The 15,618-nt window shown below is 34.6% G+C and overlaps 2 protein-coding genes across 3 annotated transcripts in view; one reads left to right on the top strand and one right to left on the bottom strand.

Annotated features, from left to right (window-relative positions):
- Positions 1-555: 555 nt before the first annotated feature.
- LOC117924663 (2-alkenal reductase (NADP(+)-dependent)-like) lies at positions 556-2,323 on the bottom strand. Its single transcript, XM_034843362.1, has 5 exons — positions 2,000-2,323; positions 1,739-1,916; positions 1,388-1,554; positions 1,200-1,282; positions 556-1,117 (listed from the first exon to the last, which is right to left on the bottom strand). The coding sequence occupies exons 1-5, from the start codon at positions 2,237-2,239 to the stop codon at positions 739-741; spliced, it is 1,047 nt and encodes a 348-aa protein (XP_034699253.1). The 5' UTR covers positions 2,240-2,323; the 3' UTR covers positions 556-738.
- Positions 2,324-5,376: 3,053 nt separating this feature from the next.
- LOC117924488 (nuclear pore complex protein NUP205) overlaps positions 5,377-15,618 on the top strand; it is a 64,170-nt gene continuing 53,928 nt past the window's right edge. Inside the window, exons 1-2 of one of the 2 annotated variants that reach the window (XM_034843112.1) lie at positions 5,377-5,658; positions 5,899-5,994. In XM_034843112.1, coding sequence (XP_034699003.1) covers positions 5,518-5,658; positions 5,899-5,994 — 237 coding nt within the window. In that variant the 5' untranslated portion in view covers positions 5,377-5,517. The remainder of the gene's footprint in view (positions 5,659-5,898; positions 5,995-15,618) is intronic. The other variant, XM_034843111.1, reaches the window with a different exon arrangement.

Genomic DNA, 15,618 nt, shown 5'->3' with positions numbered 1-15,618 from the left:
ATCTCTAAAGGTGAAATGTACCATAATACATTTTAAAAATCTCGAATAATGTCTACATAGATTTTTTTATCAATATTTTGACTTCTCGAGGTTGGGTCCTCTCAATAGAAGCTTCGATACAAACATACCAAGTTTTAATAAAGTTCGACCAATCATATTTACATCTACAAATAACAGAGAGTATTCCATTGTTATTGGATCTCAAGATATTTCATTTTTCACTCATTATACCCATAAATTGAACCATAAGAATGCTTGCTCTATTATGTGTTCTTCAAAGGTTCATCTCCATCTCATAAACATGTTCCTTCACCTAAAATAGTCTTAATAACTTTTTTTATTTTGTAAAAGAAATATGATATTAAAATAACATATGAATATAAAAAGTATTTTATATAATATTCTTTACGAAAAGAAATAAATTTATACCAATTAAGAATTTAAGAAACTTTCTAACATATACCAATACAACATAGGTCTAGTAGCAGGCTGAACCTAAATTTGGTTCTTGTGTATCCCAATTCCAAAGTGGTTTCACACAGAGGGCAACCCGGGTTTAAAGCTATTTAGCTATCCAAACATGCCAATGTATCATGTTCAATCCTTTTCCTTATGATATTGTTTTCTTATTTCACTGATTGATACTAGCTAGTCTAATGACAATCATAGGAACGATCATGGGAACTTAACATTCATATTCCAAACCGCTACTCCGGGAAAATGAAGTGTCCCTAGGAATCATTCATCTGCAATTTTTACAATCTTTTTCCCAACATTATCACCACGAAACAGCCCTACGAAAGCAGATGGAATACTCTCCACGCCCTGTGAAATGTCTTCAATCACTTGAATTTTGCCGTCATTTAGGTAATCTTGTGTCGTGGAAATGAAATCCGTGTACCCATTCATCAGATCAGCAGCTAAGAATCCTTGAATTGTGATTCTCTTGTACACAATGTCTAGCATGTCTGGTGCAGCTCGCTTTCCACTGTCTGTATACTGGGAGATTACTCCACAAACGGCAACTCTACCAAAGATGTTCATATTGGCAACTGCTGCTTCTAGCATCTCAGCTCCCACATTGTCAAAATATATATCAATCCCATCAGGAAAGTACCTGTAAGAAGATCATCTTAGGTATGCACTAAACTTAAGGACAGCCATTTTTTGTTTTAAAACTTTCGGACAGGGATTGTAACCTTTTGAGAGTTGACTTCAGATCAGTTTCTTCCTTATAGTTGAATGCATCATCAAAACCAAGCTTCTCTTTGAGCAAATTGACCTTAATTGTTCAGTTTAGCACACTTTTTCAGTTTAAGAATTAAACTGCTTAAAGATGCCCATATAAACCTAGGATTGGTTATGGTAAGAAATTGAAGAACTTCACCTTTTGTTTGCTTCCAGCACATCCAACAACATAGCATCCAAACAGCTTTGCATATTGCCCCACCAAATTTCCAACTGACCCAGAAGCAGCAGAAACAAACACTTTCTCTCCTTTCTTGGGCTTGCATACCTGGAAAAATCCACCATGGGCTGCCAACCCACTGAATCCTGCAGGAACAAACAACAAATGAACACTTGGCTAGTTTGAATTCCTTGAAATCAGTCATTAGTCCATTGGAACAGACTGCAGATGCAAAATATGGACAGTCCAAGCTATATGGCAGGTCGAGGTCCAGGCCCAGGTCCAGTTCCAGTGTCGAATCATCACAAGTGATAATGAGTAATTAATTACCTAGAATTCCAACATGGTTGGATAAGGGAAATCCCATGGGATCCAACTTCCTCAACATGTTGCCTCCTTTCACAACACTATACTCTCCCCAGCTGATGAGCCCCACCACCAAATCATCTTCTTCAAATTCCGGGTGGCCAGAAGCCACAACTCTCCCCACCCCATAAGCATCAATATCCTGTCAACATAATTCCACTTAAAACATTACAGGCCAGCGTGAAAATCAACAGGGACTAATAATAAATATGGCGAGTGACTCACCATGCCAGGACTAATCGGCACTGCAAAATTTATCGCCCTATGCGAGGAGCTATAACTCTTCATGCGGTTTAGCTGGTATGGATCTATGGATACATGGAGGTTCTTCACAATGACATCGTTGGAACCCGGCTCAGCCCACAGGCGAAGAGCTGCAGTCTTGAGCTCGAAATCAGAGTCTTGTGGTGCACCATCTATGTGGGTTTTTATGGTCACATACTTGTTGATCACTTCCATTCCCATGGATCCAATTTTGAGCTATCAATTAATGCTCAGGGGTTCAGGATTGCAGAGGTGTCGAGAGGATGAACAAGAATGATAAAAGTACGACCTTATCACTTTATAAGGGATGAGAAAGCGGTCATTTCTGGCTCTGTCAACTCACAACCATGAATAATATATTATATTTACAGCAGACAATCACGTTTTCCAAAATATCACAGACGGGTCATAAATTTTTTTAATAAAAACACCGTCAGTATTATTTCTAAAAATAATTTTAAAACATTTATATAAAAAAAATAGGTTACTTTTTAAGATCAAAAAATAGGATAAACTCGATTTTTAAATTTGAAATATTTTCATTATTTCAATCAATTAATTCAAGAACAAGGAAATTAGATCTCATCCTAAAGTGACTATCAATGAAAACAACATTAATTTTTATTTTTTTTTATGGGCAAAAGAAAAAATGGAAAAGAGGCATATTTTCAAAATATTTTCTTAGACAAGTTTAGTCAATATTTTCAAAACCAAATTAATCATTAAAATGAAAAAGTTTTCTAAATCATGATTGGTAATTAAAATGTGACATGAAGTAGATAAATATTTTATATCTTATTAAAATAAAATTAATTACAAGAGATAAAATATACATATATATATATATATATATAATAATTTTATAAAAAAAGTTGAAAAATGTTTATAGAACTAATAGAAGTCATATTATAGAAGCTGTTCTTTGTTTGGTGAGGTGTTGTTTTATGGGAAGGAAAATGACAGGAGAGGTATCAAAAGTAGAGAAAAAAGGAAGATTCTTCTCCACAACAGGCAAATTATAGTAGTAACAACAAAGAACTTGCCGTCCACAGATCCTATTCTCACTTGTTCCTATGATTCCATCTTAATCACAACAACCAGAATGATGGGAGACAACTAACAAGTAACAAGAAGAACAGCATGTAAATGGAGTAGCTTGTCTTGACTTTTGATTTAATATGATGCTTGGATGATTGGATCTCTTATGAAATTGGGAATTAGACATGGGTTCAGGTTTAAGGGCATTGTTGATGGATGAGTACTGGGTTCTAGCTAGCAAAATATAAAATGTTACATTTAAAATTTATTTTATTTAATTTATCGAGTGTTTGATAAATCAATTTAATAAACTTAATTTAAGTTATTAAGTATATTGAGTAAAAAAATAATTTTAAATAATAAGTAAAAATAGTTAACTTATTTTTAAATTTACATCTTTATTTTATTTTTTTTAGCTTTATTTACCCTAATTATCTCGAGGATCTATTTTGCTACTCTACTGCATTTATTGTTATTTGACTTCCTTTGTCATAATTATAATTTATGAAAATAAATATATTAATTTTATAATTTAGAATAAATTTTAAGTTAATTTTATCAAACAATTAACTTTAAAATTTAGAATAAAAATTAAGTAATAAGTTTTAGAATTACAAATGTCGATATAAGCTTACTTTATGAGTTAAAAAAGATCGAACACAATGAAGGAAAATACCTATTTGCATAAAGGACTTGTGTTTTAAAACATTATATCCAATTTGATATTATATAATTTTCAATGAGATATAATATCTTTTAAATATTATATTTAATGAATGATATCCCAAGTTATTATATCAAATAAGATCTTATATTTGGTTTATAAAGATAATAAAAAATGGAATGGAAAATATATTACTTTTTAATATTGGATAATTATATACAATAAAAATTATTTTGCATAATAAAAATTTCAATTAAAAAATGTATGATTTTTTTTTACATATTTAGTGGTATCTAAAAATCATTTTATAATTTATAATTTAATAAGTAATTTTTAATTTCCTTATCACTAATATTTATGGATAAAATATTTAAAATATACACAGATACAAATATTATATTATATACATATATATTGTATATTTTTTTTTTCGAGTTTTTTTAAACTATAAATATAACCTTTTTAATTAAAATTATTTGTTTTACAAGATTAGTAATATATGCTACTACTTGTCCAATATCATATTTGGCTGGAGTTGAAATATGATAAGTGATAGAATAATTAAACATATGATAAAATATGCTATCTCATATCTTATTATATTTTATATTACATTAAACCAAATGGACACGGTAATTGAGGTTTACATATTATTTTAATATGATGACCATCAAGCAAAATCGTCATAAATAAGATGATGAATGATTGTCACATTAATATCGATAAATGATGAATAAAAATTTATTTATTGATTTTTATTTACTAATCTTGAAGACGAGTATGAATGAAAGTTATTTGTAAAGTCTATAAAGGCTTCATATTCCATGTAAAAAATATATCATCGAATAAAAAAGTTTTATTTGGTGTTACTAATTGTTTTTATACATTTCGTGTAATTTTATTTCTTGTTTATTTATAATTTTATGATCTCTTTGATTTTGTATCATTAAAAATATATTTTTAAATAAAATTTTAAAAATTGTTTTTTTTTTGATGTAGCGATGGTGTTTAGTGTCAATTATATAAGGTTTGAATTAAATAATTTAATCATCGTAAATTTAAAATTTTAGCAAATGTCTCCCTTCATATTTTTATTTGTTATTTTCACTCACCCCTTATTTAATTGAAAATAAAAAAGATATTTAATAAAATTTCAAAATAATAACGGTTTCAATATACTTAGCCTTAGGAACATGAATGAAATTATCATAAATAAAAATTATTATTTTTTAAAAAATCATAAAAAAATAAAAAACAAATATATTTAATATTAAATTTACAAAAATTTTGCTAAAAAATTAATTTTGATTAAATAAATCATTTGTAAGAAATTCCAAAATTTTAATTTTTATATATTTTTAAAAGTGGGAACACTTTGGTTCTTAAAAATGATAAAAACGTATGATTTTCTTTTTCCAAATTACTGTTCTGCCACTCTCAGATTAGTACATACATTTTGCTTAAAAGTTTTATTTTTAATTTTTTAATAGACTAGAGAAAATCATAATATTTATTTATTTTTAATAATAATAATAATAATAATATTATTATTATTATTATTATTATTTTTAAATTTTCAATATTTATTGTTGTTATTATTTTCACAAAAAATTTGAACCAAACCCTCGCTAAGCCTCGCTGGTTTTTCGCTATTGCCTATGTAGGGTTTATCGCTCTTGCATTTCCGGACCTTTCCCATTTTTTTTTTCCCGCCTTTCTCTTTCTCTATCGCTTGAACTTCCTGCATTTCAAACCATTTAGATCTTCTAGGGTTGAAATGGTGTCTCCCAAGCAACTGCTCTCTATAATCGAATCATCTCTTTTGGGTCCCTCTCCGCCAACGCCTGCCCAATGGGTCGAGCTGATCCATGCCATTCGCAGTTCTCTCTCCTCTCTTCAGTCCCTCCTCTCCTTTCCCGTACGTTCTCCGCATTCAGGCCTCTCCTTGTTTGGTTGCTACGAAAATCAATTGAAATTTTTATGACAGCTGCTTCGATATTCCATTATGTTATTGGATTTAGCATTTTTTTTTTGTTGCTTTTTATTTTTCCGTTGGTTTTTCACGACCCAAATGGGCATTTTGTGCGAAAATTGATTTAGGTATTGGGTGTTCACCCCGCCCTTCATTTCTGTTTATGAATTTGAATTTGTCTTGCAGCCTCCGAAGCCGTCAGATCGGGCTCAGGTGCAATCGAAGGAAGTTAGGCTTCCAGATTCGCCACCGATTTCGCTTGATGATCAGGATGTCCAGATTGTAAGTAGTAGTCTCTGCTTGTTCTTTTCTCCATTCCAATTTAATTTTGTTTTCCTACTCTATCTTCGTTTTCTTAGAAAATGTGGAAAAAGAAAAGTAATTAAACAGAGCCTAGTACAAAGTTATTTTATTTTTTTGAAACTTTACTAACATTGCACCGAAATTTGATTTTTATTTTTTATTTTTTTTCACTTTGGCTGCGTTTGGTTTTGGAAAATTTAGAGGAAAACTCAAGAGAAATAAAACAGAGGAGAAAAATAGAAGGAAAAGAAAGTGAAAAATAAATTTAAAGTTAATAAATTGTTTTTATACAATCATTTTACTTATTTTTTTTATCTATCAAAAAAATCATTTCACTTATTTTTTCTTTCTGGAAGATTAAATAATTTTAAAATACATAAAATTTTAATTAATTTGATTTTCTTTTGTATTTTTCAGGGAAAATCAAATATGAGAAAGTGATTTTTCATAGTAATGTTCTTCTATTTCCTGAGTACTTTTTAGGATCCAAACATGAACTTTGTTTTCCAACATTTTCCTCAGCAACTAAAAGGAGGGTTCAAATTTAGGTCATATGTTCTCTAGTATTGCGGGTGAAGGAGCAAAATAATACTAGTGATGCCAAATAATTCTACTGGGTTCAGTTAAGTGTCAGTTTTCGTTATCCAAGTTTCCAAGTAAAGAAACTCCTATATAGTGAAATTAAAAATTTCTTTTTCCTTTTGTCTATCAATTTTTTTTTTTTTTTTTTGTCTTTTCCTTAACCCTCTCAATAACCTAATGGAGTATTATTTTGTAATCCACACCACGAAAATCATAAGTATATTTGTCATGAACTTATTCATTTGTTTGGAAATTCACTATTTAGGGGTTTAATGGTTTATTTTGGTATTGTTGATTAGAAATAATTCTATTTTTTTTCTTTAGAAGTTAGAACTATAAACAACCTCTTCTTTAGAATTAGAAACAGTGCTGCCAATGAGGTGAAACTAATAATCTTTTATGTGGTTCGACATTGCATTTACTTATTTTTTGATAAGTAAAGAGAAATATATTAAACAGAAAGAGGAGACACCAATCTAGTGCCCTCTAGGTATACAGGGAGTATACAAAAGCAACCCACAGACTCTAAAACAAGGAAGGGGAAAGAACAACCCCTACCCTTACTTAGAGCCTAGCCACTCAAAAAAGCTAACAAGAGAACAAGGACTCAAAATTATAAACACCCTAACCCAAGACCACAGATTACATACAAAAGAATGTTTTGGCCTTTAGAGTGAAAGCACCTCATCCCCAAAAGCCAACAAATTTCTTTCCTTCCATACTGACCACAATATACATAAGGGGGCCATTTGCCACTCCTTTTTACGTGTTTTTCCCACAAACGCTCCATGCCATCCAAGGAGAGTTTCCTTAACTGAACCAGAGAGAACCCAAGTCACACCAAAGAGAGAAAAAAGAAGATTCCACGATGCCCGCGTCTTAACACAATGAAGTAAAAGGTGATCCACCGTTTCTGCTTCAGAAAGGCAAAGAAAACATCTATTTGCCAAAGAGTACCCCCTTCTCTGGAGTTGCTCCAAAGTTAAGATTTTGCCCTAGGAGGCTTCCCAAGCGAAGAAAGCTACCTTAGGAGGCACATACGCTCTCCAAATACTATCATAAGGGAACAAAGCAGATCCTCCAGGCTCTAGAATAGAATAGAGTGACTTGATTGAGAAATCTCCACTTCTAGATGCTGTCCAAACCACCTTATCCTCGTCCTCCCTTTGCACCCTAAAGGCTTATATTTTTAGCATAAATTGCTCCACCATCTCAATTTCCTAATCATTAAGCGCCCTTGAGAAAAGAGGGGTCCAACCATCCCCTACACCATCTGGGTTCCACACATCCGATACCCAGACATCTTTAGCCAGGGAAATGACAAATAAAGAAGGGAAATACTCGCAAAGAGGCTCATCTCCACACCACTTATCCTTCCAGAATCTCACTTTCCCACCATTACCCACGCGGTAGGCTAAACTGCTATTCATACCCAACCACTCCTTTTTAATAGCTTTTCAAAGCCCTACTCCATGCCTCCCACTTACTGCCCGAGTACACCATCCCCCCTCCTCTACACCATATTTGTGACTGATCGCTTGCTTCCACAAAGCCTCACTTTCAATGGCAAAGCGCCAATTCCACTTACCCAAGAGAGCTTTATTCATCAAAGCTAAATTTCTCACCCCCAAACCACCTTTCTTTCTTTCTAGACAAACCAAGTTCCACCTAACAAGATGTGGCCTCTGTTCAAGTGCACCTCCCCCCCACAGGAAGTCCCTTTGAATCTTCTCCAACCTCAGCCTTACTTTTCTGGGCAAAAAGAAAAAAGACATGAAGTAAACCGGCAAACTAGATAGAGTGCTCCGAATTAGGGCGAGTCTTCCTCCTTTTGATATATATTGTCTCTTCCACATAGCCAGCCTTTTCCGAAACCTCTCTTCAACACTATCCCATACCACCTCTGATTTGAAGGGTGCCCCCAAGCAAACCCAAATAACAGGAAGGTAGACCACCCACTTTACAACCCAACTCCAAAACCAAATCCTCTATATCATTCACCCTCCCCATCGAACTTTATCCTCTATCCTCTCATCTTGGGTTTTAACTAACCAAAGACTCACGGTAAGACTTGATCATCCCACGACATACCTGTCTAGGGGCCTTTACTCATTCAAAGGCTTATAATGAGGCCTAACCATCCATCTTAAGGCTTTTACTCATGGGCCTTTGTCCATCATGATGTTTACAATGATGTATGAGGGGGAAAAATAATTGGGAATTAGCAAGAGTCGGTCAAGGAAGCTCATATCCTTTCTTGGAATGCTAGAGGGATCAATGAGGGGGATGACTGTGGAGTCATCAAGTCCTTGATTTGCTCACGCTTGGTTGACCTTGTTTATTTTCAAGAAACAAAGGTTCAACAAATGTCACCTCTTTAGGGAGGAGCTTGGGCGTGGGTAGATGTCTGCATGGCGGGCAATGGTAGTTAAGGGCTAATCAGGGGAAATTTGGTCTTTTGGGAGCTTATTGAGATGGAGAAGGGGGTGTTCTTAGTCTCTTGTTAGTTCAAAAATTTTGAGGATAATTTTATTTGGATGTTTACAGGGGTTTACGCTCTTGTTCTGATTGAGAAGAGGGAAATTTTTTAGAATGAATTGAGTGATATTAGAGGTCTTTGGAATGATCCTTAGTGTGTTGGAAGGGATTTCAATGTTGTGAGATTCCTAGGGGAGAGGAGGAATTGTCAGAGATTTTTAGCTTCTATTAGGTGTTTTTTTAGAGGTTGTTGAGGATTTGAAACTGATAAATCTTCCTTTATCTGGTGGTACATTTACTTGGTGTGGAGGATTAAATAATAGACTAGCTTCTAGGTTAGACTGTTTTCTTGTTTTTAAGTATTGGGGAAACTAGATTAGTGGTCTACTCCAAAGCATCTCTCCAAAACCATGTGGTTGATGGTGGAGGGATTAGGAAAGACAAAACGCCCTTCAAATTTGAAAACATGTGGTTGAAGGTGGAAGGTTTCTAAGAGTTGGGGAGAAACTAGTGGGAAGGGTATAGTGTAAAAGGCTCATTTTGCCACATTTTGGCGGTCAAGCTCAAAGCCTTGAAATAGGATCTTACGTTTTGGAACAAGGTGGTCTTTGGTAATGTTTCTACTAAGAAACTATCGGCCATGGTGCAAGTAGGGTACTGGGACTCAAAGGAAAGGGAAATGGTTCTCTTAAAGGAGGAAAAGAAGGTTAGGAGAGGGGGTGGTGTGGGGACGCACCTTCAAGGGAATTGTCTCTAGATTTGTATTCTATAACATCTTCAAAAGATGCTTAGGTGGTTGATGTCTGGGAAGATGGTAGCTGGTGCCCTATTTTGTTAGATAGTTGCATGATTAGGTGTTAGAGGAAGTAGATGTATTTTTTGGGAGATTGTATGATCACTCCATTAGTTTGGGCTTTGAGGATATTATAGTGTGGTTGGGTTCACATAATGGTAACTTCTTGTAGAATGAGGAGAAAACTCTATTCACTTAATTTTGAAAATCTAATTGATTACAAAGGGTCTTATATAAGAAATATGACAATAGACTGTCAACAAAATCTCCTTGATTCTAGCAACTTACTAATGGGAAAAAACAATCCAAATAAAGTAAGGAATAAAGGCGGGAGATATTATCATAAAGGCTGTAGATATTATTCTAATCTTTTTCTTAAAACAAATAAAAAACTTAACTAAAATAGGCTACAACCCATGATTTCCTCAAATTGTCCCATAAAGTAGGGCTCTAAACCAGGAATTCCACACTTTTCAATAAAGTTTTTCTACTCCTCTTCGGCAAGTAGGAGAGCAGAGCCTTTCCTTTATGATGTAGTATGAAATTCCTGTGTCTTAGTGAGAGTTAGCTTCTTTGCTTGGGAAACAACCTGAGTTAGGATTTTGACTCTGGATCAGCTCAGAAGGAGGGGTTGGAGGATTTCTAATAGATGCTTCATGTGCAAAGAAAAAGAAGAAATGAGTGATTATATTCTCCTTCATTGCACAAAAGCACGTGTTTTGTGACAATTGATTTTTGTTTTTTTGGTGTACAATGGTGATGCACTCTTCAGTTAAGGGGTTTCTCTTGAGCTAGCTTAGTTCTTTTGTTGGAAAAAAGAGAAAGAAGGTTTGAAAGGTTGCTCCGTTGTGTATGTTTTGGACCATTTAGAGGGAGAGAAATAGGGCAGCCTTCAACAATTGTGAAAGCTTGGGCTAAATAATTAAAAATTCTTTGTTAAACCTTTTTTGGGATTGGGTTAGATTGTATATTGGGGATGGTTCTTTGTCATTGTTAGAATTTGTGGATTAGTTAGTCTATTTGTAGGGCACGGTTGCTAGTTTTTGTGTCTTTGCGCCTCTTCTTTTGGTCTTTGGGTTGCTTTGTATACATTATGAATATTTTCTTTTCTCCTTAATACAATCTTTATTTACCTATCAAAAAAAGAAAAAAAAAACTATTTTCAACTTTACATATTCATCCTGGTTCATTTCTTTTAACCTTGCTTTAGTAGTTTGAGATCATATTTATTAACACTCATTTCAGAATTTAACAATTTAGATGCTCATAGTGGGAAATCATTTGAAGGCTTTTAATGAGGCTTACCATCCCATAATACACCCATCTTGGGACCTTTACTCATCCTGAGGCTTATAGTGGGGCTTAACTATCTATTTCATGGCCTTTACTCATACCATCACTTATAGTATGGTGTAATTATCTCTAACCTTGCATCCCGTATTCTTGATTTATTGCTTTTAATCCTCTTTATGAGGTTTGATGTCACACTTATTTATACTCATCTTGAAGCTTAACCATTTAGATGTTGAGAGTAGGGCTTGACCACCCCATAATACACCCAGTTATTATTATTATTATTATTTTTAAATCAGAAACAAACAAATATATTAAATAAGAAAAGAAACATGAAAATGATGAGAAATCCTCATGAAATACAAATCTGATAAAAAAGAGCTAAGTAAATCTCCTTTATACAAGGGGATAAACAAAACAAACAAAAGCTTATACAAGTGTGACAACTCCTGGATTTGTAGACCCTACCTTAAGGGGTGTAAATCGACAACCAACTAAGTTGAATTACACTCAAAGGATAGCGTTAAAAATGTTTATACAGTAAGCCCAAAAAGAAACAAAGAAATGAAGCACATCCCATATCATGTTTGGAGTCTTTGAAGTGTCCTCAAAGATCCTAGCGTTCCTCGCTTTCCATATAATCCACAACAAAGAGAGATGTGTGATCCTCCAAAGAGTCTTGCTTCTAATAGAGTTTTCAAAACACTTGAAAGAGATCACCATCATATCACAAATATTGTTTGGCTGAACCCATTTCATCCCCGCCTGTGAGAAGATCCTATGCCACAATGCCAAAGTGATTGGACAATGTAAAAAGAGATGATCAATTGTCTCATTAGTCCTACAAAGAATGCACCAATCAGGGCTAAGGGCTTTGAAAGGTCTTCTCAACTATAGCATATCATTGGTATTTGTCTTCTTGTGTGCCACTAACTAGGTGAAAGCCATAACCTTAGAGGGGGCTCTCAACCTTATGTGCCCATAATACACCCATTTCCCTGCCTACCAATCAATTCAGGTGCCTTCACTCATAGAGCTCATAGGGCTCTTGTGATTTGAACCCATCTCGATGCTTATAGCAGGGTAAGCTTATCTTTGACTTGACAAACCTCATCCTGGGATTGTTTCTTCTATTGTCATTTCTTGGGGAGTGACATTGTTGCATGCCTAACAATCCTTCCCTTAATATCAGACTCATTTGACTTGAACCTCTTGATACTTATAGCATTGTCAACTACAAGATTGGGTTCCTTTCTCGAGAGTTATAGGAACATTAAGATCATCACCTCCAAAAGTAAAATGTGGGTTAGAAGTTTGAATTCTTGATATTGGTTCAGATTCATGGTTTTGTAAGAGGTCTATTAGGTGCTCCGCTTTTTGAATATTCTTTTGTCTTGAATAAACAAGTGGTCGAGGAGATTGGAGTTCCAAGTCTCCCCCTGTTATTGAACCCTTGTTCATGTCATACTAGGTTTAACAGAGGGTGCTTGTGGGTGTTCAGGCTCATGTGGTAATGCAAATATAGGAGCAATGGTATCCCAAATATTTTATTCTTTCCTTACTTTCTCCCCTTTAGGGAAATTTTCAATAAAAAAAGGTTGGTTTTCAATGAATGTCACATGCATAGAAGTGTAATACTTGTGTGTTTCTAGTGAGTAACTTTTGTACCCTTTTTGTGTAGGAGAATATCCTAAAAAAAGACATTTTCCAGTTTTGAGGTCATGTTTATTCCTATGATTATTGTGAATGTGTAAAATGGTACAACCAAAAACTCTTAATGGAAGTGAAGAGATAGATTGGTTGTGAGGATAGGCTTTAAGGAAACAAACTAATGGTGTTTCATAATTGAGAATCTAGGTTGGCGTTCTGTTTATTAGATAGTAGGTAGCAAGGACAACATCCCCCCAGAAGGATTTTGGTACATTATTTGTAAACATAATGGCTCCCGCTACTTCTAGAAGGTGACGATTCTATTTTCAGCAATGCCATTTTGTTGGAGGGTTATTATGTAGGAGCTTTGATGAATAATGCCTTTCTTAGAGAGAAAACTTCCTAGAATAGGTTTAAAATATTCTTTTTCGTTGTCTGTTATGAGAATTTTAATGTTTACGTTGTATTGGGTGTTAATCACGTCACAAAAATTTTTGAACACTGGCTTTGCTTCTAATTTTCCTTTCAAAAGATATACCTAACACACCCGAGTGTGATCATTAAAAAATATGATAAACCATTTTTTTTTTTCCGTTAAATGTTTAACTTGTGAAAGGCTCCAAATATCACTATGGACTAATGAAAAAAGGTGATGAAACTTTGTATTTTTGAGGAGGATAAGTGGAACGAACATGCTTGGCTATTCACACATTTCACATTGAAAGAAATCTCCATTATGAAATAGTGATGGAAACAAAGTTCGTAACTATGAAAGAGACTTACAACATTATTTCTTGTTCTCTAAAAAGAGGCTTTCAACTTGTAGTTTAAGCTTGCTTATTCAATTCGACTTTTGAAAGTGAATCTCAAATATGGATTACACCTAGAGAGGTGGGGGTGAATAGGTGTTGTTGAACAATTTAAAAAGATCTCCCAACACAATTTATCTAACCTTAGAGATTTTTACAAATCTCAACTTTTCTCTTCAAACACTTTACAACATAAAGTAAAGATCACATACAAATATGAATGCAACAACACTCCCCTAATAAATTTCAAATACAAGTCACAAGCAAATGTAACAACATTCCCTAAATAGTTCATAATTGCTATTTTCTCATTGATTCAATTTCCCACTCCAAGTAACGTTGTCCAAAATAAACATAGACACCATCCATGATATCCAAATGAAATCACACCAATATTAGCTCATTGTTCTTCTAATCAACTATATCCATAAGTATCAAATGTAAAGCTAAACTAAAAATTAATCAAGCATTAGAACAAGAGAAAGAGATATAGGACATTGGGATTTACGTGGGAAACCTCCAAAGAGGTTAAAAACCACGAGCCTACAACCAATAAAAAATTCCACTATGAAGAACAAACCATGTGTACAAGGATTTACCTAGCTCAGGTTCTCTAAGCTTTCATGGACTGCTTGACCAACACCTTCATACTTCAGTTGCATATCTTCATCTTTGGGAACATACTCGACATCCTTACCAAGCTTGATCTTGGCTTCCTCTTGAAGCTCACTAAAAAAGAAATGGGTTTTCACCCAAACCCAAATAGTATAGAAGTTGAGAGATGAATGAAGTAGGCAAGTAACCTATTTTTTTTAGTCAAGAAAATCCATTGAAACCATTTGGAAAATAGGAAGATAGTTGGATTTTCTCGACAACCAAATATCCTAAATTAGGAAATGAATGAGAAAAATCAGGGGAAACAACTGCAATGTCTCTCTCACCAATTCTGGAAGTGGATTTTGCCTTTTAAAGGTAGGAGAAACCCTTGATCCTATGCTTGAAAAAAGATCAAGCAAATTGTGACCTGGATCAATTTGGCCTGAAGCTGGATCGATCCAGGAACAGGGCATTTTGAAAACTTCAGCAAAAAATGCTTAAGAGGGTGCTTCAATTATTGGAAGCGGAAGTGGGGAACTTTTCAGTATCCTGCAAATTCAAAAGCTGTGAGGATGATTTCTGTTGGATATTCTCTAGGGTTTATGGGCCTTCGTTGAAGAAAGAAAGGGAGGATTTTTGGGTTGAATTAGGGGCGGTGAGGGGTCTTTGGAGTGATCCTTGGTGTGTGGTAGGGGATTTCAATGTTGTGAGGTTCCCTGTGGAAAGCAGTAGGGGGGCATATTATCTTTTTCAATGAGGAAGTTTTCGGAGATTATTGAGGATTTAGAGTTGAGGGACTTGCCTTTGCAAGGAGGTTCCTTCACTTGGAAGGGAGGTTTGAACAATCAATCCCATTCAAGGCTTGATCGTTTTTGGTCTTGAATGAGTGGGAGGATCATTTCTCTGGGACTATACAGTGTGTCCTTCCTAAGCCGGTATTGGATCATTTTCCAACTCTTTTAGATGAGGGAGGAGTTAGGAGTGGTTCGATGCCTTTTAGGTTTGAGAATATGTGGTTGAAGGAAGAAGGATTCAAAGAAAAAGTGCAGGAGTGGTGGGTGGGCCTCAATTTTAGTGGGTCTGTGAGCTTTGTGCTGGCTTCTAAATTGAAAGCTTTGAAGCCTTTGTTGAGAGATTGGAATAAACTGGAGTTTGGTGAAGTGGAGGTCAATAAGGTTTTGGCTTTGAATAAGGTGGATTTTTGGGACAAAGTGGAATTAACTCGGCCTCTCTTTGTTCAGGAGGTGGACGCAAGGAGAGAAGCAAAGGAGGATTTTAAAAAGTGGGCGTTGTTGGAAGAGATTTCGTGGAGACAGAAATCAAGGGAAGTTTGACTGAGAGAGGGGGACAGGAACACTAGTTTCTTCCACAGGATGGCCAACACTCACAGGAGGAGGAACA

The sequence above is a fragment of the Vitis riparia genome, chromosome 11 (assembly GCF_004353265.1).
Source record: "Vitis riparia cultivar Riparia Gloire de Montpellier isolate 1030 chromosome 11, EGFV_Vit.rip_1.0, whole genome shotgun sequence".
Classification (NCBI taxonomy): domain Eukaryota; kingdom Viridiplantae; phylum Streptophyta; class Magnoliopsida; order Vitales; family Vitaceae; genus Vitis; species Vitis riparia.
Note: the sequence above shows the minus strand (reverse complement) of the source record. Positions and strands in the feature narration are given on the sequence as shown.